Source organism: Alternaria ethzedia, assembly GCF_023757985.1.
Source record: "Alternaria ethzedia strain BMP 0044 chromosome Unknown scaffold_52, whole genome shotgun sequence".
In the NCBI taxonomy this organism is placed as follows: domain Eukaryota; kingdom Fungi; phylum Ascomycota; class Dothideomycetes; order Pleosporales; family Pleosporaceae; genus Alternaria; species Alternaria ethzedia.
In genome coordinates this window covers 91,216-113,130 of record NW_026056245.1, presented here as the reverse complement: position 1 = coordinate 113,130, position 21,915 = coordinate 91,216, and the positions used below count along the sequence as shown (strand labels likewise).

The following is a 21,915-nucleotide window of genomic DNA, read 5'->3' as shown; positions in this document are numbered from 1 at the left end:
GATATAGATGGGCAAGATGGCAGTATTCTATTTGCTACTGACATGCGGGATAATGCAGATGACTGTGATTACTTGTGAACGCAGCAAGCATTCGTGATCGCGTGATCGCCGGGTGTTCTACGATGAAAGCATGTTTTCCTAACCAACGGCACGTATTTCCCAATCACTACGACCAATCTGATTCATAGTACTCATCCGATCCATAGTATTCCTCGGGCGATTCCTCCTCTGGAGTGGTGTAGTCTTCGCTATCATCTGCAGTATCTCCCTTCAGCCATTGATCTAGTCTCTTTATCTGCTTCCGCGAGACAACAAAACGTTCTTCATACGCCGCCCGAACTACGGTTCTTGTCCTTGACTTGAACGTCACGGGATGGGATAATACGAACAACACTGCGTTGTACGCCTTGTCGCCATCCATTTTACCATCCTCAAATTCGCCCAACAGGATGAGATACAGCAACCTGAAAGCGGCGTCGCGTGCTTTCGACTTAACACCCTTGGTATCTTCATCCTCTGGGTCCCAATCTATCCTGCAGAGCCTCAGATCGCTGAAGATCTGGTCGATACGTCGTTTTTCGAGGACATTAATGCCGAGAAACTCGTATGTTTCGCATAGAACGTGGTACTGTTGAAGTTCGGGGGGAAGATTCCTGAAGCATTGACGATAACCCGATTGGATTCCCTTCAAAGCTACGTCGAAAAGAGGTATCGGGCCGTGGACCAACTCGGTGGCGTCGGGCTGGGCTTTGGCTTGGAAATCGGCAAAGGACGACAGGTAGGGTATTTGCGAGAGGTCGATATCGTATTTGACATCTCCGATCGTGATAAGAGTATCTTTGGGGGTAGTATCCACTTCTGAAGGTGAATGCTGCCGAGTTATAGCATAGCATCAATACCGCCCGCTTCTTTGACGTCCAAAATTGCTTACCTGAGTTGGTGTATGCCTATTTGGGGCGGGATTCTCGCTCGTCATTCTGAAGCTGAGGCGGTTGGGCTTTTGGCGAGAGGCGAACAATGCGGGGTAACTCCCTTTCAAAACCCGGACTTGCGCGGCGTTCGAGGAACCAGCTCATAGAGGCTTCGAGTTTCCCACGTTCGTACTTTTGCTGCTGTGCGACATTGGATCTGCAGTGTGCTACACGTCTATTGGCACATATCGGGATCGGTTAAGCCCCACTCGCCATTGAGCCACAGTAATGAACAACTTAGAATGCTACAATTACACGTGACAGTCGCAGGCACCGCTATTTATGTCATGTACTAGCCTGAGACATGATTTGCAGTATGTCTTATCTACATTACTTCAACTTCTTGTCTAATCCCCGACGTCCTCATCTCGCGGTGCGTTCTCTGTCTCAAATAACACGGCTTATTTTTCTGGCAGTTTATGAACCTCCTCTGGCTCCAGCTCAACGTGCTCCTGTTTCGCATGCTCACGCTCATCTTTTCCATCATCACCCGTCTTGCTACCTTCCTCATCAACATCTGTCTCATCTGCGTCTAGTGAATACCGTCTCTTCCTCTTTAGCGGTAAGGTCGATGCTCCACGCGCACCTTGTAAGCTCGAAGCAGCCTCGTCAACCGTAGCGTCGTGGGTCGCTATGCTCGTGCGGTCGCTGTCACGTCTTACCATGACTGACGAGCGTCGGCTGCGAGCCATCGAGTGTTCCGCCTCTGCGACATCCACGTCGGACAGTAGCATTTGGTGATCAGCACTGTCGTGGCTGTCGGGTTCGGTGGCTCGAGATTCGCGTCGTCGTCTTTTCCGTTGCCTTCCATCGCGATGCTGATTTCCCCGCTGGGTGTTGATAGCGCCATCCTGACCCTCCTCGCCGGTAGTGCCGTCGGGGTTTGAATGTGCAATAGGTAATTGTTTTCGACTGTTGGTAACAGAGTCATCATCTTCTTCTTCTTCACGTAGGTCACGGAAGTGATCAAGAGCGACTTTGACGTCTGATTCTGCAAACGCTTTGCCTCCTCTTGCCTTCCACGCCTCTTCTATCTGCGCCCATGCTGCATCCTTTCGACCTTTTGTGATGCGAGCTAGCTGGTAAAGTACCTTCAACAGATCCTTGTGGTCGCTGGAGCTGTGCATCGCCCGATTGGTCGGCTTTCCAAATTTGTCTAGCTGCCGCATGTTCCGGGGAACAAGGGCTTTGATATCAGTGACGTTCCAGTAGTATTGGATCCACAGATCTAACTTCAACTTCAAAGTCTCCGGCTCATCTTCATCTTCTGGAAGTATTCGTTCTGGGCGCTCTTGGGGATGTGTAACATCGTTCTGGACTGAGGCGGCTTCCTCCTCTACCGTCACAGCCGCCGGTTCCAGTTCAACGCTGTCCCGGACAAACTCCAGATCAGATAACTGTAGCTGCGGTTCATGAGTAGTCGACTCGTCTGTCATCCTCGTCATGTGGCCGTTATTGAGAAGATGCACGAACAGACCCCGTCCCTCATCACCCGGCATACCACTAGCCAAGTAGCTTATGGCGCGTAGGATGGGTAGAGGCCAAGTACCGATATGCCCAGGATATCGCATAACCTCGGGGATGATGTCTGTAGGATTCGCCACTTTCCATAGAGATTTGATGTTATCGACCAGACTAAGGCGTTCGTCACGCTCGGAGGTATTTATGGCTGGTGGCATGGTGCAATTGGTAGTAGGTAGTCTCTACGGTGCTCAACAGGGAATCTGGAGAGTGCAAATATACATTGTCGAGCTTCGTTGTTGCGTTGTTTGTCTTGCTCGTCTTGAACGAGCTGGAAGAAGATAGTTATCGATGGATCCCACGAGCACCTCTAGCCTCGTCAGGCGATTGCTGCTTCTCAGCTTAGTTGGGTTATGTTGCTATCCTTGCAGACTAAAGTCCCAAAGCAACGCACTATCAACATTCAAAGGAGTCTCCATATTCAACACATCGCCCTCGTCGATCTTAGTACCCGGCTGACAACTCCCCATCAAATCCGCATTCGACCACGACGGAAAAGCTCCAATCGAATCAAACGGCTGTTGATACACAGGCACACCTCCATCCGTCCCAGGACTCGAGTTCGTGCCAAACTGAGACGATACGGTCGCACTGTCACTACCCATCTCCTCCGCCATCGACCGTGCACTCGTATCGCGTATCGCCTCATCCAGCATATCCGACAGGTAGCGCGCAGCAAGAAACGCCATGTCTGATTTCCGACCCAGATACCAGAGACCCTCGATGCAATCGCGACATCTGCGTATCGCTTGATCGCGTTCCTCTTCGATCGTTTCCGACGCCACGACCTGCACCAAGACGTACCCCGCTCTGCATAACGAGCGCACGAACGCCACAGTCCACGGCTCTGTCAACAGCGCGGCTTGGCTGAGCGCAAAGTGGAACTCATCTGTTCCTTCTTTCTCTTTCACACTGTGTATGCTAGCGAGACTCAGGTCGGCGACTGCTAGTGCATTCTGGCGGCGCAGCGTATCCACGAGGTTTGATGACTGTCGGAGGGTGCGCTCGTTGGGCGAAGAAAGTTTTGTCTTGTCGATTGTGAGTAGTAAGTCGGAAAGCAGGAAGGTTGCCAGATGCCAGTGGCCTGCTATGAGGGTGTACCAGGATTGTACGCGTGTGGGGAGGGTGGCGTGGTGCTTTACGCAGTCGGAGAAGAAGGGCGCGTACGTGCGATGCCAGTGGTTGTAGACGTGGAATGCGCCGTTTATACCTGACTGCGCACGGGGGAATCAGCCAGGGGCCTTGAAAAGAGGGAATGTCACGTCTCTGTACTTACCTCAATCCTAGCTGGCGAAACCTTCCGCGACACCAACGCTTGAAGATGGGCGACACGTCTGTAGAGTAGGACTTTCACTGGTGCGGCGGAGCTGAGTGTTGCGGCGGCGACTTTGTAGCTACATGGCCATCGCGCTGCTCCAGGGTCCACTTCCAGTGTGCCATCGCGTGTGAAGAGATCACCCCATACCGCATTGCCTTCCTGGGCCTGAGTCGCCGGAGGCTCAGTGGAAAGGATGGAAGGATTTGTCCGCATTCCGAATTGGTCCGTGTAAGTGGTAGGAGGGTTGGGCCACGTGAACGGCTCGGTATACGCGTCGTTGGTTGGAGGTGGTAGTTCGCTATCTTCATCGTCGACCACTACTGGTCGTTGGGAAATTGCTGCGGATAGGGTATCGAACATAACGCCAAACCAGTATAACAGATTGAAAGTATCTCTGTCTTCTTGCTGAAGGGGGTCTCGTCCCAGGTCTTGTTCTACGCGTTCCAGTCTCCGTCGTTGGGCGAGTAGCTGTCGCAAAGCTATCTCCAAGAATATAGGGGCGTCATCGTCTTGTACTAGGGCTTGAAAGTGTTCGTAATGCGTTCTCAACCTCGGATCCGTACGTGCATGCAGCTGGGTGGTGTCTAACGGCCTTTGGGTCAGCGAGAAGATGATCAAGGCAAAGATAACACGGAAAGAACCGATATCAGCAGCCTGATGCAGCAGCTTAGCTGTTTGATGCCAGAGTGTCTCCTGCATGGATCGCTCAAACTCATTCGACTGAGGAAACCTGTCCGCCGTAAACTGGTGGTCAGTCGCACGACCTCCTGCCCCTCTTTCGCCTGCTTGAGCCCATTGTGACGCGAAAGACATAATGACCATGTTGAGTGCTTTGGAGATTGTACGTTCTTCGTCGGTCGTTGGTTTCCGTATGCGAAGCGATGCGTAGGCTCGATCAAGTTGAAGTACACGGTTGTACATTCTGTTCGACCAGGTACCACTCCATTCCCGTGTAGCCTTACTCGCCGAGAGGAGAGAAGGCTTGTAGCGCGTCATCGTATACGGGCAGTTGTGCTCTGTGAGCCAACATGAGAGAGAATTCTCCATGCTGTCGTTGTAGATGCGTAATAACCCGTTGGTCACAAACCCCCGAGACGTTCTCTCCCCCAACAGTATGTCCATGAATGGAGATGAGGCATCGTCTCTCGGGTTTCGACGATGAGGACGCAGAGCGAAAGAGCTTCTCCGCGAGTATCGCGGCTGGAGCAATCCTTGCTCATTGTTCCTCCCCAATTGCACTGAGTCTAGATCCAGCGAATGTATCGATTCATCGGATATGTTATCAACGTCGTCACTCGGCGGATCGTTGAAGTAGTCCTCGCGCGTCTCGTCTTCGTCTTGAGATGATGACCACTGTGTGCCTCGATCTTGCAGTTCGTATTGAGCTTCGTTCGCGATGGATCCAGGTGGTATTCGATACTGATAGCTGACGGAGCTACTTGCTGCATGTTGTTCGAGCTGATCACTATCACTCTTCTCCTCTGAGCGCCTCCTCTTTCTCTCTCGCTCTGGATGAGTCACCGATGCTGTCTTCAACCAGTTGAAGGTGCAGACTTGGTTCTTTCGAAGGCAGTTGGAGCATGTCTGGTTCGCAAAGTCGACGCGTTTGTCTGCATCGCAAGCTCGTTTTCCGCGCTTGCATGAGTCGCAGCTGCGCATCTGTTGGCGGCGAGGGGGCTCGGGAGGTGCCGTAGGCTGTGGGACCGCGGACGATGGATTCGCTGGCGTCGCCGAATTGTCGGAACCCTTTGAATGAGGTTTACCTGTCACCTCACTCATAGTGCTGCTGTCAAACGTCTTCAACATCGTTGCGGTCCAAGTTTGTAAACAAAGGAGACGATGAAACCCGGGAGTGAAGATGGATAAATTGGCGATAGCCGTTCATAACACCTCAGTGTATACATGGTACCCGGTATGCGAATATTGCTAAGCGCGGACGCGTACAGGCCCTTGCCGCGACCCCGCTTTTTCGCATTCATCTTATCCCATGCGGAGGATCAGCTACGAGGATGAGAAGCCTCAAAACTCTTCTAGACGTCATAGTGAAGATCTCGTCCGTCTGAGTGGTGAAAAGCGTATTTGAGTTCCGTCACTTCCCGGCATGCATCAAACCATGGATTGTGACAGTCGTGCTCGAGAGCGCCTCGCGTGGGAAAGCTGAGGCAGGAGTGTCAGTGAATCGGTCCGCGCTGGCAGGTTGGGTTCTGGAAAAACGTCAACTAAATTGATAGAGTCTGCGCGATCCCCTTTCTGGACTAGCGTCCTTACGGCGTCTACTAACCGATCTCCGATTCCCACCACATCCCGACTTGCTTCATCTCACGTCAGTCCCTGCCGCAAAAGAATATAAGATCAGCTTCCACGTCGGTGTCCCCGGGTCTTGGTTACTTGGTACCTCGGCGACTTGCATTTGCCCAAGAGACGCGATGGTTCAACTTCGTACGAAAGGTAGGAGCTGCGCTCAACGACACTTGCAACGCCTTTCTCCCAGCCGCACCGCCACCAAAGCACCGGGACGGAAGTCTAAAATGCAGTACATGCCGATCCGCTTGACATTCACGCACGCATGAATCGAGACGTTTGTCATGCTCCATCCCTGCTGGCATTCACCAGCAAGGTACAGGACGAATCTCGGGAAAAGCGCTTGTCAGATCTGGCTCCACAGCAAGGATACCCTACCAAGTGACTCCGGAGAACAGGCGGATTTCATTCTGGAACGTTACTTCCACGGTGCAAGACACGAGGGACCTGTTTGACACGCGTGGGGGTCGGGACATGGCCAGGATCTCTCGACGCATGTGAGACGATGATCATTGACAGATTGGTGGGGGATGGCAATTGCGTAGCCGTATTGTAGCCGTATCAACGGGAACACTCTCGGACCTTTACAAAGTATCGCGCTCTTCCGCTGGCATAGAAGCGCGTTGTATGGGGCTCGTCACGAGGCCGACTGCAGCTCATCGGGTGATCGTACCGCGAACAGGCAGGTCAGGAAATCACACCCATGGACGATACTCCGTATTGTTGCAACTGAGACTTGGGCACTTGATACTGTTTCATCTTGAAAACCTTCCATACTCTCGGCTGTTGGCATGCGTCCCGTTGGATGATGTGTTAGTGTGCGGCTCCAAGACCACGGCTTTTATCCGACGACTATGACAGCCCGTTGGTTAATTATGGTGCGGCTCTGGTAATATCACTCCGACTCCGCGTGACCGCTACGGCTGCTATCTTCTTCTTCTTTAGACAAGAACGATGTAGGCAAAGTACCCTGTCTGCTACTCCTTGCATATGATGACCTATCGCAACGAGCGACTCACAACTTCCGAAATCCATATGTACCCATCCAATCAGGTCCTCTCGAAGAAAGAGAAGTATCGTCAACACAAGAGCTTATTCCTTGCATGGGCCGTCATCTCCCATAGACGGTAGGCGGCACTAGATATTGCTGCAACGGCTTATTGCTATTAGAGGAGTCGCCGGCTAAGGACTGTTAACAGGCTGGTACAATTGTCGTAACTATTCGAGACCAGGTATCATCGCATCACGTCTAGTGGAACGATGATAAGGTAGGTAACGACTAGTATCTCGTGTAGTAGTACCTATTAGGTAAAGTAGAGTGTATTGTAACCTAGACGAATCGCAACCGGCGTAGCAATCTCTTGGGATAGACTACATACTTCTCGACCTCGCTTACCCGGCTCGGACAACAGATATGCTTCAAATCTGCGTGCCTAGACTTTTCTTCCCTACATACATGCTTAAATCTAGATCTGTCTTTCTAAAATTTCTAGTTTGTAATTACGTTTATTGCAACTACATACTCTTACACTTAAGAAAGATCGTAAGTATAGTACAATGCTTGCAGCTACTACACTGCACGCCTTATATAAACTATAAGCAGTTCTACTTACAAAGAATTTAAGAAAATAAAGCGTTACTTAGAAGCTCTTAACCTGTAGGAAGGCTTATTCGTTTCTCTTTTTAGCTAGTAGATAGTTGTATAGAGAAAGCTAACTATACGTAGTCGCTAGTTATCTCTAAGAATAGAAACAATATATATAGTAAAATTATTTGTCTGCTGCATCAAAAGTGCTATGTGCAGTGTATTATTCTTGAACTTTACTACATTATTAACTCTACTTAGATATTAAATCTAGTAACTAAGTAAAGAGGTTTTTATAAGGTCGAGACACCTGTATACAGCGAGCACAAGGTGTTTAGAAAGTACACTTGCATCAAGATTACTATACAAAGTTTCCCGACTGCGTTTGTTGCCCTGCTTTGCGTTAACACTCTACCGTAATAAGGTTATAATACAAGCTAACTTCAAGCGTACACTGTCTTCGGACCATCGACCGCATTAACTCCAACGTCTACCCGTCTTCGTTGTTCAATCTGGTTTGATCAGTAGCTACAATTTCCACTTATAGGGTAAGTCTAAGTAGGCGGAGCAAGGTCAGCTAAGCTAATCCATACCAAAGCAGAGATGTAGAAAATATACCTGCATTACGTATATACATCGTATCACTTGACCCGTGTCAAAACACAAGCTCCAGTATACCCATCAACACTCCCTTCCTCGGCAAGACACAGGGATCACATACGCAACCACCCAAAGTACCTTTCAAAGTCATTGCATTCGGCTCACCACGAGACAAGCCCGCAAACAAGAAGATCAACACTCCCCTGCGAAAACGCCACCGTCTCTGGCTTGACGCAGAACCCACACAAAGACAATACTCGGGAAAACAGAACTAATCAGCACACATATACACAACAATAGCTTCAAACAAATTCTCTAGATTCATTCCATTTCTAGTCTCCTAAGTTCTGGCCATGACGCCACATCGTTAAATCGCGCTACCCTACTACCTAGCAACCACATCTTGTTACTCAGAATACTCCAACACCAAAAAAGAACCTTACCATGTGCCACTGGCCCAGGGAAAGTGCAAGAACAATTAACAAGAAACGAAGGGTATATGCCGCGAAAGCGAGCCAATTGAAGAAGTAGTACTAAAATCAACACCAGAAACTCCAAAAAGGCAGACATCCTTGAAATCTGGCTTTTATGCTGCGCTTATATTTTTGACGAGAAAAAAATGAATTTGAGCGTATCGTGATGCCATAAATGGGTGATTGATAGGTGGTCGAAGAAGCGCTGGCCCGTTTCCATAGCAGAAAGCCACAGGGGGGATCTGTAGCTGGCCACCACAAATATCTCCGTGTGCGACATTCGCCTGACGAAGAGGGATTGTTGTCTCCCCCGAAGCGACAGCACTCGACACGGCAACCTCTGCGCATCGGCTGGTAGCTCGATGTCGCAGAAGGGGGGTTAAGGTTCGGTGGCTGCCGGGGCCTCACACGTACTCAGGCCAGTAGTTGTATGGCATGAGGGTAGGACCAGTCCATTTCTCGCCATAAGGGTTCGTGCGCTTGCCGGCGATGAAACCGTCGTGGGCGTGTTCGAGGACTGAGATCCACGACGAGGGTTCGGGATGCTTCATCCACTGCGATGCATTGTTAGCGTGAGTTCTTTGCTTTTCCGTCTTTTATGTGGGGAAGAAGCCGTTGCCAAGATACATGCTGCAGGGACAACGGACATCGGACTAGATGCGCAGAAGCGGGGTTGGGGTGGCAACAAAACAACATGTGGAAATTTCTGTTGAGACTTACCTGGTTGTGAATGTGATATGTCCAGGCACCCCGGAAGAAGTTCTCCAGCGTGCGGTTGTTGGGAGGGAATTTGTCTTCCGACAAGACGTAGTCAGTAATCACACCAGCTTTTCTCAGCTCAGCCTCCTCGTCGAGCGTGGCTTGGAACGAATCGGGGTGCTCTTTGTCGCCGTGATTGGGAGTTGGCAGCGCAGCGGACGCGGGTACGTTCTCTTCCCCGCGTTTGGCCAAGGAGTCGCTGGCGGGCATTCTGAGCTCTTTGCGTTGCGCGTCTTTGAGGTCGATGCGGTTGAGCTGTGGGCCGTCATAGCTCTCCCACTCGTCCTTGACGCCACCAATCTTGCCCTTGAAGACTGCGCTGTAGTCCCGGATGCATGGCACTGTGCAGCGTCCTTCGCGGTCCCAGTTGAACTCTGTCCAGATGGGATCAAAGGCAGCCGTCTCGAACATCTTAAACTCCTGGTCGCGTCCGTCTTTCCAGGCCATGCGACCAAGCACGCGGGGATGGAAGTTGACGCCCATTCTGATACCGCCATAGAGCAGGTAGGATGAGAGGGAGGAGTTTGCCGAGAGTGACATGATGGCAGTGTTGTAATCACCGGGGTGAGGATGTGCCGCCCATCTTTCTGCCCAGGCATGCTCTTTCGGCAGTAGAAGTGGTCGCATGTCCCGGAGCATCAGAACATCCATGTCGAAGTAAGCACCTCCGTAGATATGTAATACGATGAAGCGGACGGCATCGGACACGGCGACCGGAAGGAATGTCATCTGCTTCTGGGTCAGGACGAGCCACTGCTGGCCATCCTTGTCTTCAATAATGTTCTCGGCCACGTCCTTCTCTCCCTTGGCGTTCACGGCGCCGGGCTTGCTGTAGTAATCGAAACCGTTCTTGTCTTCCTTGTCGGTAGCCAGTGGGATGCGGTTAGGGAACTTCCAGGGCATGACAACAATGTCACCTCGCTCGACCAGAGGCAGGAAACGGGCAAATAGAGCATCCTTGTTCAGCATGTGTTCGACAGCGTTCGGGTTGTGGTCGGTGTCAAGCCATAGCCAAAGACGAGAGCAAGCCAGATTCTGGGTGTAGAGGTAACTCTTGATGAAGACCTCGACTCGCCAGGTCGCAGGACCAGTCCAGTAGGTGTGGTATGGGATGATCGGGCCGGGGCAGGTGCCGATGTTGGTTCCGTTGGCAGCAATCGCGTCGTTCACAGGGGTGTAGCTCTCGAGCGTCTTGCCGTGTCCGTCGGCGTTGATGAAGTCGGCGTTGCGGGGGTCTTGGGCGCTGGCTCGGTCGGCGGGCTCTGGCAGGCTGTAGTAGCGGTCCTCGCCCTCTGCAAAGAACTTGAGGCAGTCAAAGGGCTTCCTCATCTTCTCAATGCCAGCATAGGTGCCGCGGCACTCCTCAATCAGCATGTCAATGTCGGCCTCGGTGTCGACATGGGGGCGGGGACCCAGGTAGTCGTCCTTGTTCTTGACGGCGGTAATGGGGCGGTTGAAGACATTGGCATGTGGGTTGATGGTGACAGTCTTGGTGGTGCCGGCGAACTTGACCTTGACGCCCGCCTTGGTTGTCTCGATCAGCTCCGTGGGTCCAGCCTTGTCCAGGAAGGCGGGAATGCCAATCTTGCCCTTTGCAGCAACAGAGGGGTCGTTTATAAAGGTGATGACGCCGTAGATAGCAGCATAGAGCAGTGCCGCCAGTACTAGGTTCTTGCACAGGGTGAAGACTGCGCGGACTTTGGATCCTTCCGCCATATCGATAAGCTAACGGGCGACGACCCGAAGCAGCGTTTCCCAGGTATTATTCGACAATCGCCAGTTTCGCGTAGGTGTATAGGTTCGGTGTAGGCTCGGTGGAGGCGCGAGGATTGCGGTGCCCAGGTAGAGGCTAGCAGGCGCACGTGTTGAAAGGGCGGTCGAGGTCTTCGCGATAAGGCGTTGGGGTCGCAATGTTGGAAACACGATGCTGTCGCACAACGCAATCTTCGCAAAAGGATATATTAGGGAGGATTATCGGGCGCAGCGTGCAGGTGCGTGCATTAGGTGATACGGAGTTTGGTCCTACGCGGGTCTGGGAGGCTGTGAAAGCGGGTCGTAGGCGCGAATGGGCGTGAGCGTAATAGGTTCGAGGGGCCTGCGGGGAATTCGTCACCACAGGCAGAATCGCACAGTGCACAACGGTCAAGGACAGACGGGAATGAAAGACAGGTCGGCACCAAGGAGCGGAGGCGGCGTAGAAATGAAATCAGGCTGCGGGTTGTGGACTGCACCAGACCACGACAGTTCGGGGCTCAAAGCAGCTAGCCTAATTTCCCTGCACGCCGCGCCCCATGCTGACCCGCCCACCACTCCCCCTGAGCACTACCGCACAACTGTTGATGTTTGACAGCTCTGCTAACGGCTTTTGTTATTGTCGCACCGGTTTTTATATCGCGCACGCAAATTCTGCATTCCTTTCCTTCACGTCTGTGCTGTGTTGATGCGCCTTCCTCGCGGCGGTGGCTCCTTCCTTTAGGGCCGTCGTCCCGTCCCCATGCGGAAGCGACAGCCCCAAGCGAACTGAGGTCTCTCATCTTGCACGCCTTGCCCGCCTGGTGACTTGTGACTACACCTGTGCCCACCATCGCTTGCATGGTCCCCATTAATGCTGCGACACTCCTGTCTGAAGGCTTTCACTGCCCTATCACCGCCCCGATCCTCGCTCCTCGCCCCCAGACGACCTTACTCGGCCGTCACCGCCCTCCCACGATGTGAACGCATCGAGATCCCCTGTCGGTCAAACGGCTCCATTACGGTTGAGTAAGTCTTGCTCCGTCTCGTCTTCACATGACGTTGTCTGTCCTGCCTCGTCGTTGCAATTGCCCGGGGAATCCTCCGCCTGCTGTGCGATGACCTCACAGCGCTTTGCTCCTCCGCAATCCAACACCATGCCCCGCCCTAAGCGAGCATACCTCAGATCGCAGCTTCTGGGCATCATCTTGGCTTCTTCTAGTACTAACCTTCTTTAGCGTATTCCACGCATCAGCATCTAAAGCTCCGGTCCTACTTTATCTGCCTCCAGGACCAGTAGTGCCAGAGAGCTCAGATGAAGACGAACGCGTTATCACAACGCTAAAAGAGTCAAGTGCTGGGACTATCGTGCGTATCAACTACCGCGCGTCGTCGGCGCATCAGTATCCGACCCCATGTCACGATGTGCTGCTTGGCTACGATTGGGTCCGCGAGCATATCCTTATCGATGAATTCGAACGGCCTTATCTAGCTCGCATGGGTGTATGCGGAGAACTAGTAGGCGGCTCATTGGCAACGATGCTGGCTCTGACAGAGTGCCGCGTTGGGGAGAGTCGAATCGGCGCTGCAGCCATCAACAATCCGATTGTAGATTGGGTGTTCCCAGATGAGCTTCCAGTCGTCCAGCCGGAGGATCTCCCCGAGCCGCAATATGGCGACGAAACCCAACTTCCAGCTGATGGAGACATGGCTGGTTCATTGGCAATTCGCGAGGCTATAGAGAATCTGCAACCTGAAAAGAAGCGTGGCAGGAAGCGATTGCCCAAAACACCGCCGCCGACATCTTGGCAAGCTTATGGAGAGAACGAAATCATACCCACGATGATTTTGTCGGAAAGGCGTGACGTTCTATTTAGGAAGCCGCAAGACTACTTCGATCGATTTGCATCTCCACTGCACTTCTTCCGTTCTCCTCATGCGCAACTTACCCTGCCGCCACAAGACGACATTTTTGCATCACAGCAACCAGACGAGCTCCTCGACATCGAGACTCAGATGGCCATGAACCACTATGCGACCTTTGAAGATGCCATCAAAGCCCCACCGGCAGTACCAACGCTAAGCAGATGTCGCGCTTACGCTCGGAACTACCCTCCAGCAGGCACCAGACTAAGTCTACCGATATGGAACGTTACAACTGGATTGCAGAGTCCGCTCAACGATACCACAAATGATCTAGCCAAGCACCTTCGACGCAGCATCGCCCGCCAAATCCTGAAGACGCATTCTGGGCGATCCCGCTGGCACGACGCAGTAGAGAAGAAGCAATACGAAGAAATCGCCCAAGACAGAGTCGAACTAACCTCGTACGAAGGCGTCGGACTCTGGTCTCAACAAGACCCCAATCCAGCAACGCGTCCACGAATAGAAGAAATCGGAGCATGGATGAAAAGACAATTAGAACCCGGTTCTTTCTAGATGGCGCACACAAGAACCAACATAACAACATCTCCAATCCATCTTCTCCCTACAACCCAAGTCCACACCGCTCAATCTCCCCCACAGCCCTCTTCTCACAAACACCTCTTTCCCACGCAGCCACCTCCTTCACAACCATCTTCTGCCCACTAAACTCTCTCTTATACGTAACCCCCATCCCACTATCCTGCACAGCACCCAGCACATAATGATCCAGTTCTACATACCCCCAATGCGCCGCCTCAACCCTAACAACAGCCCAACTACTCCAGTGCAACAAGGGCACACGCGGTCTCCCCTCTGTCCCTTCCTCTTCCCTGATGTAATCACCCAGCCCAGCTATCCGCTCCCCACGCGCACTTTCCACTTCTTCGTCGGGTAGGAAGGGGAGAAGGATTTCACAACTCGATTCCGCGCCCACGGAAAGCGGATAATACTCTGGCTGTCCAACATCGTTGAAACCGGTGGCAATCGAAGACCGCGTTCTACGCATCTTGGGGTTGTGCGTGCGGCATGAGATGTTGTAGTTCATTCTGTTCTGGCCCAACAGTTGTAGTAATGCTTTTGCTTCCACTCGCTCGGGGTGCGGGATTAGGAATTCGAAGGAGCCCCGGCTTTTGGTTTGTCTGTAAGAGGGTAGGGTGAGGAAGGGGAAGGTGGGGGATAGGGAGAAGGGACGGGTGAGCGTGGTTGAGACGCCGCCGTCGCTGATGGAAAGGGGGATTATGCCGCGTTCTAATAATCGGTGCAAAGCCCATCGGTACTTCCTGTTTGTCCCGTATTCATTCCTCAATCGCCCCTGCATTGTAGAGAGATGTTCAGCATGGAATGGCGTATGCTCGACTCTTATCTCGCCCTTCTGCGCCAACCCAATCAACCCGTATAACGTCGTCCAGTCGGATGTTAACCAGGGTACGCGCCATGCGTGTTCTAGACAGCGGACTTCTTGGTTGGATTTGGTGATTTTTTGGCGGCGGGCGGAGGCGAGCGTGCGGAAGAGGGGGATGGAGAGGAGGATGAGGAGGGGTAGGAGGGTGGATGGGGTGAAGAGGGGGGTTGAGGGTTGGGAGGCTCCGGGCTGGATTGCGTGGTCCGCGACGTAGGTTGTTGATGTTGTGAGGACGGCGGTGATTGTGGATGTTGTTGCCATGCTGAATGTTTTGTGTGGATGTCGTCTCCGTGTCGCGATGAGTGTGCTGAGGATGTATTGTAGTCATCCTTCGTCCCAGCAACTATGTGCCAAGTCTGCATTGTATGCGGTAGACAAGTAAAGCACGTCACCTTTGTGTCTTGTTGTTTGGTCAGTCCGTCAATGGAGGTCGCGGCTTTTTGGCCAGATCCGGCGTATCGCATGGCTTTGTTCATTTCTGAAGGAAGTGAATATGCAAATGTCGTCTCGTTCTTCCTCGAAGGGAAGACAATGAACTCGGACAGCTAGATTCTCAAAATCGAGAAAGAGAAAAAGAGTGAGGAGTTGGAGTTATGGGTAGACGTGACATAGTGTGATATTCGCAATTATCTTCATACCTAGGTATCTATGCGCGATGCTATCGGTCTTCCCCACCTCTCAAACGCCCAAAAGCCCGGACGAACAATCCTGTCCCAGGCCCCTTTGAAGACTATCAAATTATGCCGTCCCATAATGTCAGCGCGTTGAATACGTCATCCATGTTATCCCCCAGACCAAAGCCCAAAACACATGATAGCCCACCCTAATTCGATCATCTACAAATCAATCAAAGGCTCATCCACAACCTTCTGCTGCTGAACCGGCAACTGATTCTGCGGCGCAGACGGGAAACTCTCCGGCCCATAACCACCCGTCGCATACGGCGCAGATTGCCACGCAGAAGACTGCTGCTGCTGGGGCGCTTGCTGTTGTTGTTGCCAGTACTGTTGGGGTGGGGGCGCTTGCTGCGGGGCCTGTTGTTGCTGGGGAGGTGCCTGCTGCTGCTGCTGCTGCTGTGGTGGGGGTGCCTGTTGCTGCTGAGCCTGTGGCTGATCTTGCCTGGGGTACGGCGGGTTCTGCCACGCAGTCGTAGGTTGTGCGGGTGGGGAGATAGGCGTCTGCTGTGGTGGAGCTCGGGTGTATGCTTGCGGAGATGGCGGTTGCTGTTGTTGGGATGGCTGGGAGCCGTAGCTTTGGCTTCGTTGCATTGGCGGCTGAGAGGGTTGCGCTGCAGCGCTGTCTCCGTAGTAGAAGCTGGCGCTCTCTGCGTCAGATACCGGAGGTGCTTGCGATGGATATCCGGAGGACTGTTGTGGCAGGTACTGTTGATTCGATACTTGGCGCTGAAGTTGTGGTGAAGCAGGGTTCGGGTATGAAGTATTAGGTGGCGGTTGTGTGAGGTTGGGGTATGGTTGTGAGGGTTGCTGGTATTGATCCTGGGGAGGAGCGTAGGACTGTGGTCGTTTGTCGAACTGTGGGTAGGGTGCTTGGTAACCACCACCATATTGTGATTGTGGTTGTCCGTATGCACTTGAAGGGTCTGCATTTCCTGTGTAGTAGTTCTCACCGGCTCCCGGTGCTCCTGACTGCTGTATGCTTGGGTATAGGTTGGATGCTGGCCGTTGTGAAGAAGCTGGGAGACCGTACATGGCGTTGGTCTGGTTGTTGTAGGTACTCGAAAGTCTCTCCTCGAGCATGCGATCGTAGTATCGGACGACGGTTGATAGCTTCGCGTGTAGGTCAAGTAGTGTGTCTGCTCACATTAGTACAGTTCCGATGACGCAGAGATGTGACATACCGTGCTTGCTCATAGTCTCGCCGTAGGTACGCGCAAGTTTCGGCCTCAACTTTCCAATGCTCTCGTACAGCTCTTGTATCTGTGGCTCTCGCAAGATAGTACCAGGCGCTTGGTGTTGTAACCGGTCGACCAATGTGGAGAAGAGGTTGATGTTCTCGGCTTCGACAGGTGTGAGCTCGTAATCATTCTTAGGCGCAACAAAAGGTGCTGATCCGTTCGCATTGGAGGCCTGTTCCCGGAAGGTCGTGGCATACTTCTTCTTTTGTTCCTCCATGTCAGCCAAGGAAGCTGCAATAGCGGCAGCCAGATCGGCGTCCTCCTCCTCTTCAGGCTGTTTCTTGCTCGTCCCATTCGTTGGCTTGGATTGTGACTGCAACTGCGACTGAGGCACAAAGCCGGAAGAGCTGTTTCCCTTGGCTTCGTCCAGACTCATCTCCAGCGCTCGCTTCAGGTCAGCATCGAAGCTGTCCTCGACGCGCGCATTCCGCGGCTCCATTGAGCCCTGATATAGCGTTCTCTGTGGTTTGGGAGTGTCGAAGACTCTCGGGAGTGGTGTTCCCCGCGACCGTTCGGTAAGCTTCGCATGGCAGCCGTCGTCGACGCGCACAGGGTCCATGATGCCGAGATGGGGTAACGGGATGCTCTTGCTCGAGCATGCGCCGCAGAAGACGTTTCCGCAGTTGCGACAGTGGTGCTTCCGGTTCGTGAAGGTGAAGGGCGTACGGCATCGCATGCAGACGTCGGAGTCGGTCCACTCGGGAGGCTGAAAGTGTTAGTCCGTGTCATTTGCGTGATATGATTTCAACGTACTGCGCTGCTGTCGAGCATACTGCTGGAGATGTTCTCCTTTGGAGGGAAGTGGTAGCCCTCCCGTTGCAGGCTGTAGTAGACCTCATTGATGTAGCTGAGGTTCTGGCGCCCTTCAGCGGCAGTCGCCCATGATTGTATAAGTTCGAGCATCTTGTTCTTCACATCGTTGTTGGGTGCGACGGTCGGGGGTGCCTTGAGCAGGGACGTCATATTATCGAGGAACTCGCGGGAAGCGATCTCTTGGATGAAGTGGGCGCCGCCGTTCTTAACGCACGTGTCTGTGAGCTGGGAGGATTAGCAGAACTCGTGATGTTTCTATAGAGTGATTCATACGTTCAAGGTGGCAAGCTGGACGTTGGGGTTCTTATTCCCTATCCTCTTCTTCAATGCGCGCATGGCATCTCTAGGCTGCACCGTCTTGGAGCGAATAACGTCGGATATCTCGAGGTTGAGGGGCATGTCCTCTCTGATGTGTGTTAGCATGTATATTCTCATGAATTACGTCTCGGCTCAGCTCGTACAAGCTCGAAGAGGTGGCGCGCTCGATCTGCTCGTCGAGCGCGCCGGTGGTCGAGGACCCGAACCAGCCCGCCATGATGTAGGGCGCTCCCAGCGTGTGAATGAGTTTGTAGGTGTCAGATGTAAATCGATGTACTTTGATAGCTGCTTCGACTTGGAATTAGAGTTGCGGCTTGGTGGAGAGTAGCGCGTGGGGATAGTCGCTGTGGTGGTTAGGTAGCAAGCTGTCCGAGGTGAGGGCTTGGCGATGACGCCGGACGCCTCTGAGCCGCATCCACCGACGCATGCTTCAACCCTGCGAATCGCGGGACGGCCATCCACGCCCAACGCCTTTCACTCACGATACCCAAATCTCCCCTGGCACCCGCCCGCTGCTGTAGAATCGCCGCCCGTTTATTGCACGCCACTGCCCAATCACGCGCTACCCGATCCGCCCCGCATTCCCGATCAACACTGCCTCTCTGGCCACACGTACGCGTATTCGACTCCAGGTGCGCCTTGCTCGGACTCGAGAACATGCACGCCTGCCCGCCGATTAAAGTGTGTTTGTGAGTGCGGCACCTCCTCCGCCGCCCTCAGCACCTCCTTCGCCCGCCCACACCTCCACCACCGCCATGAACGGCTACACCAATGGCGCGCACGGCGTCGGCGCAGACGGATGGGGAAGCGGCGACGGCGCTGGTGACTCCAGAGGCCCAGTTGGCCCATTCCCGCCCATTGCCGAAATCATAGCCTCTGCGACAGACACGGCCGAGTCGCTAAAACACCATTCGGTACTCATCCAACGCCGCCTCAGAGGTAACACGTTCATGCGCCAGTCGCTGACCATCACAGATCAAACTCCTCCTTGAACGAGCCAGGGGGCACTTCAATTCGGCCAAGAACATGCTCAACAACCGCTCTCCCGCCGGCGCCTACTGGGAATACATCGTCGCATATCAGATCGTGGCCGAATTGATACCCACCCACCGCGACTACTACGACAAGATCAACGGCAGCCGAAGCCAAATCCACCGCGACTTCAACGAGCTTATGAAAGAGATCAAGTCAAACGAAGAGCGGTTTGTGCGCATAAAGGACATTATAAAGAACGACAACAAGAGGAATGGCGCCCATCACAGGACTACCTCCACACCTCCCTCTACAACACAAAGCAACCGCAATGGCATGATTGCGATGCGCAAAGACGACGAGCTGATGCTTCCTGAAGTCCCCACCGGACTGCCAAACGGTCGCGCTTCACCTGCGGCCTCTCTGGATTCTTCACGGAGAAAACCCCCCGTGCAACCGAAGCCGCAATCGCTGCATGGGCGGGCTGTGCACCAGAGCATATCGAATGTGAATGGAGTGAATGATCTTGCTCAGCGGTTCGCGAATCTTAGAGGGACCGGTCCGCTAGTTGATACATCGCCTCGCCCCAGCCAAGATCTGTCCGTCAAGATGCCCTCACCTGCAGACTACCATTCTACAAACCGGATTATGGGTCCACGGGGCATGCCACCGCCACCCCTTCATATGCCTCCGCCGCCGCCGAAACTGCCTCTCGATACACAATTCGCGGCTTCACTACCGAAGGAGCCTAGTCCTACTTATAGTCCAGCGAGGAACATCTCAGGTCCTTCGAGCATCAACGCACCTCGGAGTACACCCAGGAGTTTGAACGGGACCGGGGGCCGTACCAATTCACTTGCCGCCTCAAGTGCATCAGCGTATGCACCCAACGCAAACAGTGCGCCCGACTCATACTTTCCCGCGCAAACCCTTCGAGATGGTAATGGGCGAACGAGGTCTGTCAGCAAGACGGTTGAACTTGAGATCGATGCCAGCATGCTTTACGACTACTACCGCATGTACAATGTACTCACCATCGACGTACGAGACAGGACAGACTTCGACGCTGGGCACATCTTTGTGCGTAACATCATGTGCATAGAGCCCTTGACCTTGCGCGATGGCGACTCCGCCGAACAGCTTCTAGACCGTCTCATCATATCGCCAGACGAGGAACAAGACATGTTCGACAAGAGGGCCGACTTCGATGTAGTTGTATACTACGACGAGTCGACAAAGAACATTGACTTCATGCATAGACACAACCGATCTGATAGCGAAATTGCGTTGAAGCGGTTATTTGACACCCTGCACGAGTTCAACGCGGACAAACCGCTCAGGCGACCTCCGGTTCTTCTCAAAGGTGGTCTTGACGCTTGGATGGACCTGGTGGGCCCACAGGCTTTGAAGACATCGAACACTGCTGGACAAGTGGCTGCTGGTCCGACGCGGGCTCGGGCTATCCGAAGATCCCCAGCCGCCAGTCATATCGCGAGGAACAATACGCAGAGAAGGTCGAAGCGCGAATACGTTCCCATGGACCAAGAAGAGCAGCAACAGTGGCTGGAAGAAGCTCGAAAGGGACGTGCTGCAGTCGAAGTGCCTCCGGCAGATGGTGAAGAGGAGGACGAACCTACGCAGGATTTCTACCGCTCGACAGAAGAGTTCCTACGACGATACCCCGACGTTGAAGCCGAGCAGTCATCCATGATGTACCCGTCCAAGTTCCAGTCGACCAATCAATACGTCGCACCTGCCATACCCGTCGCGCCTTCTCGGCCGCCACCGTCGGTTCCTAGAGTTAGCTACAGTGGCGTACACGATCGGCAAGAACAGAACCGCAATGTTGTCTACAACGGACAACCTCAGTTTAGTAACCTGAGGCTACATAGGACAGGCCTGCTGAACTTTGGTGTCACGTGCTACATGAACTCCGTGGTGCAGTGTCTCAGTGGGCATCTATTGCTTTCAGACCTGTTCCTCACCGGACGATATCAGCGAGATCTTCAACGAGACAACTGGAAGGGAACAAAGGGGATATTGCCAGAGGCGTACGCGACGCTACTGTCTAATCTGTACAAGGGCGATGTCACGTCCGTGCGCCCCAGCACATTCAGGGTAAGTCAAAAATGGAAGCAGAAACCAGGCATTGCTAACTTTGAACAGCGTATCTGCGGACACTTCAACTCGCAGTGGGGCATTGACGAACAGCAAGACGCCAAGGAGTTCCTGGAATTTGTCCTAGACTACATGCACGAAGACTTGAACCTAACCTGGAATAAACCGCCACTCAAGCCACTTTCAGACCAGGAAGAGCTGCAACGAGAGAGATTTCCCCGACAATACTCGGCAATGATTGAGTGGCGACGATACCAACACCGCGACATGTCGGTCATTGGCGGTCTATTCGCTGGTCAGCATGCATCGCAGCTTACGTGCCAGACATGCGGCGTAACAAGTACAACATACGAAGCCTTCTGGAGTATCAGCGTGGAGATTCCCCGAGACGGCGAATGCGATCTACGCCACTGTCTAAACTCATACTGCGCGCCAGAGCGTCTAGCAGGCGACGAACTCTGGCGCTGCCCTCGCTGCAAGAAAGACCGCGAAGCCGTAAAGAAGATCACCATCACCCGCGCCCCCGACACCCTCGTCATCCACTTCAAACGCTTCAGCGCCTCGCGCACGGAAAGCGCACGCAAAGTCCGGACGCCTGTTAATTTCCCGCTCCAACGCCTCGACATGGGACCCTTTGTCGAGCCACCCATGACGCCAGAACAAGAAAGATATGTGTCGGAAAAGGCCCGAGATGGACCTGCGCAGCTTGCTGGCGTGAAGAGCGATCCTACTATGAATGGGCCGTATGTCTACAACGCCTATGCTGTTATCTGGCATATCGGTGCTACGCTTGGAAGCGGGCATTACATCGCGTTTGTCAAGGATAAGTCTAGGGGATGTTGGCGCAGTTTCAACGATGATAAGATTACGGATTTTGATCCTGGGAATCTTCCGCCGCATAATCGGTTGCAGAACGAGAAGGCGTATATTGTTTTCTATGAGAGGGAGAGGGTTGCTGGTGGTGCTTTCTAGCGACACATGTGTCAATAACACGTCCAGCGCGTCGAGATGAGTGTTTACGCGTATTTGACTTTTGGCGCTGCATCTTGGGAAGTTTGGGTAGCGACAGTCTCTGGTTAAGATTATACTTTGCGCGTGCGACGAATTATGTCTCTGGGACGAAACGGGGCATTGCATACTTGGCGTTGGGATTATATACCTTGTCGAATATCATTCCGTTGAGACGCACCCG

At 53.2% G+C, this 21,915-nt stretch overlaps 6 protein-coding genes across 6 annotated transcripts; 2 read left to right on the top strand and 4 right to left on the bottom strand.

Moving 5' to 3' along the window:
* Positions 1–166: 166 nt before the first annotated feature.
* Positions 167–2,650, bottom strand: J4E87_010616 (uncharacterized protein; the record flags this gene model as incomplete). Its single annotated transcript, XM_049382188.1, has 2 exons — positions 167–871; positions 1,397–2,650. 2 exons carry the CDS (start codon positions 2,648–2,650, stop codon positions 167–169), a joined length of 1,959 nt encoding a protein of 652 aa, XP_049228096.1.
* Positions 2,651–2,851: 201 nt separating this feature from the next.
* Positions 2,852–5,589, bottom strand: J4E87_010615 (uncharacterized protein; the record flags this gene model as incomplete). The annotated part of the gene is given in 3 exon segments (XM_049382187.1): positions 2,852–3,706; positions 3,769–5,573; positions 5,586–5,589. The coding sequence occupies 3 exon segments, from the start codon at positions 5,587–5,589 to the stop codon at positions 2,852–2,854; spliced, it is 2,664 nt and encodes an 887-aa protein (XP_049228095.1).
* Positions 5,590–9,173: 3,584 nt separating this feature from the next.
* Positions 9,174–11,244, bottom strand: J4E87_010614 (uncharacterized protein; the record flags this gene model as incomplete). The annotated part of the gene is made up of 2 exons (XM_049382186.1): positions 9,174–9,323; positions 9,490–11,244. The coding sequence occupies 2 exons, from the start codon at positions 11,242–11,244 to the stop codon at positions 9,174–9,176; spliced, it is 1,905 nt and encodes a 634-aa protein (XP_049228094.1).
* A 1,172-nt stretch (positions 11,245–12,416) lies between these two features.
* J4E87_010613 (uncharacterized protein) lies at positions 12,417–13,698 on the top strand (the record flags this gene model as incomplete). Its single annotated transcript, XM_049382185.1, has 2 exons — positions 12,417–12,480; positions 12,551–13,698. The coding sequence occupies 2 exons, from the start codon at positions 12,417–12,419 to the stop codon at positions 13,696–13,698; spliced, it is 1,212 nt and encodes a 403-aa protein (XP_049228093.1).
* A 1,725-nt stretch (positions 13,699–15,423) lies between these two features.
* On the bottom strand, positions 15,424–17,850 carry VPS27 (Vacuolar protein-sorting-associated protein 27; the record flags this gene model as incomplete). Its single annotated transcript, XM_049382184.1, has 5 exons — positions 15,424–16,400; positions 16,446–17,208; positions 17,256–17,540; positions 17,589–17,721; positions 17,777–17,850. The coding sequence occupies 5 exons, from the start codon at positions 17,848–17,850 to the stop codon at positions 15,424–15,426; spliced, it is 2,232 nt and encodes a 743-aa protein (XP_049228092.1).
* A 538-nt stretch (positions 17,851–18,388) lies between these two features.
* J4E87_010611 (uncharacterized protein) lies at positions 18,389–21,695 on the top strand (the record flags this gene model as incomplete). Its single annotated transcript, XM_049382183.1, has 3 exons — positions 18,389–18,547; positions 18,609–20,723; positions 20,772–21,695. 3 exons carry the CDS (start codon positions 18,389–18,391, stop codon positions 21,693–21,695), a joined length of 3,198 nt encoding a protein of 1,065 aa, XP_049228091.1.
* Positions 21,696–21,915: the final 220 nt, after the last annotated feature.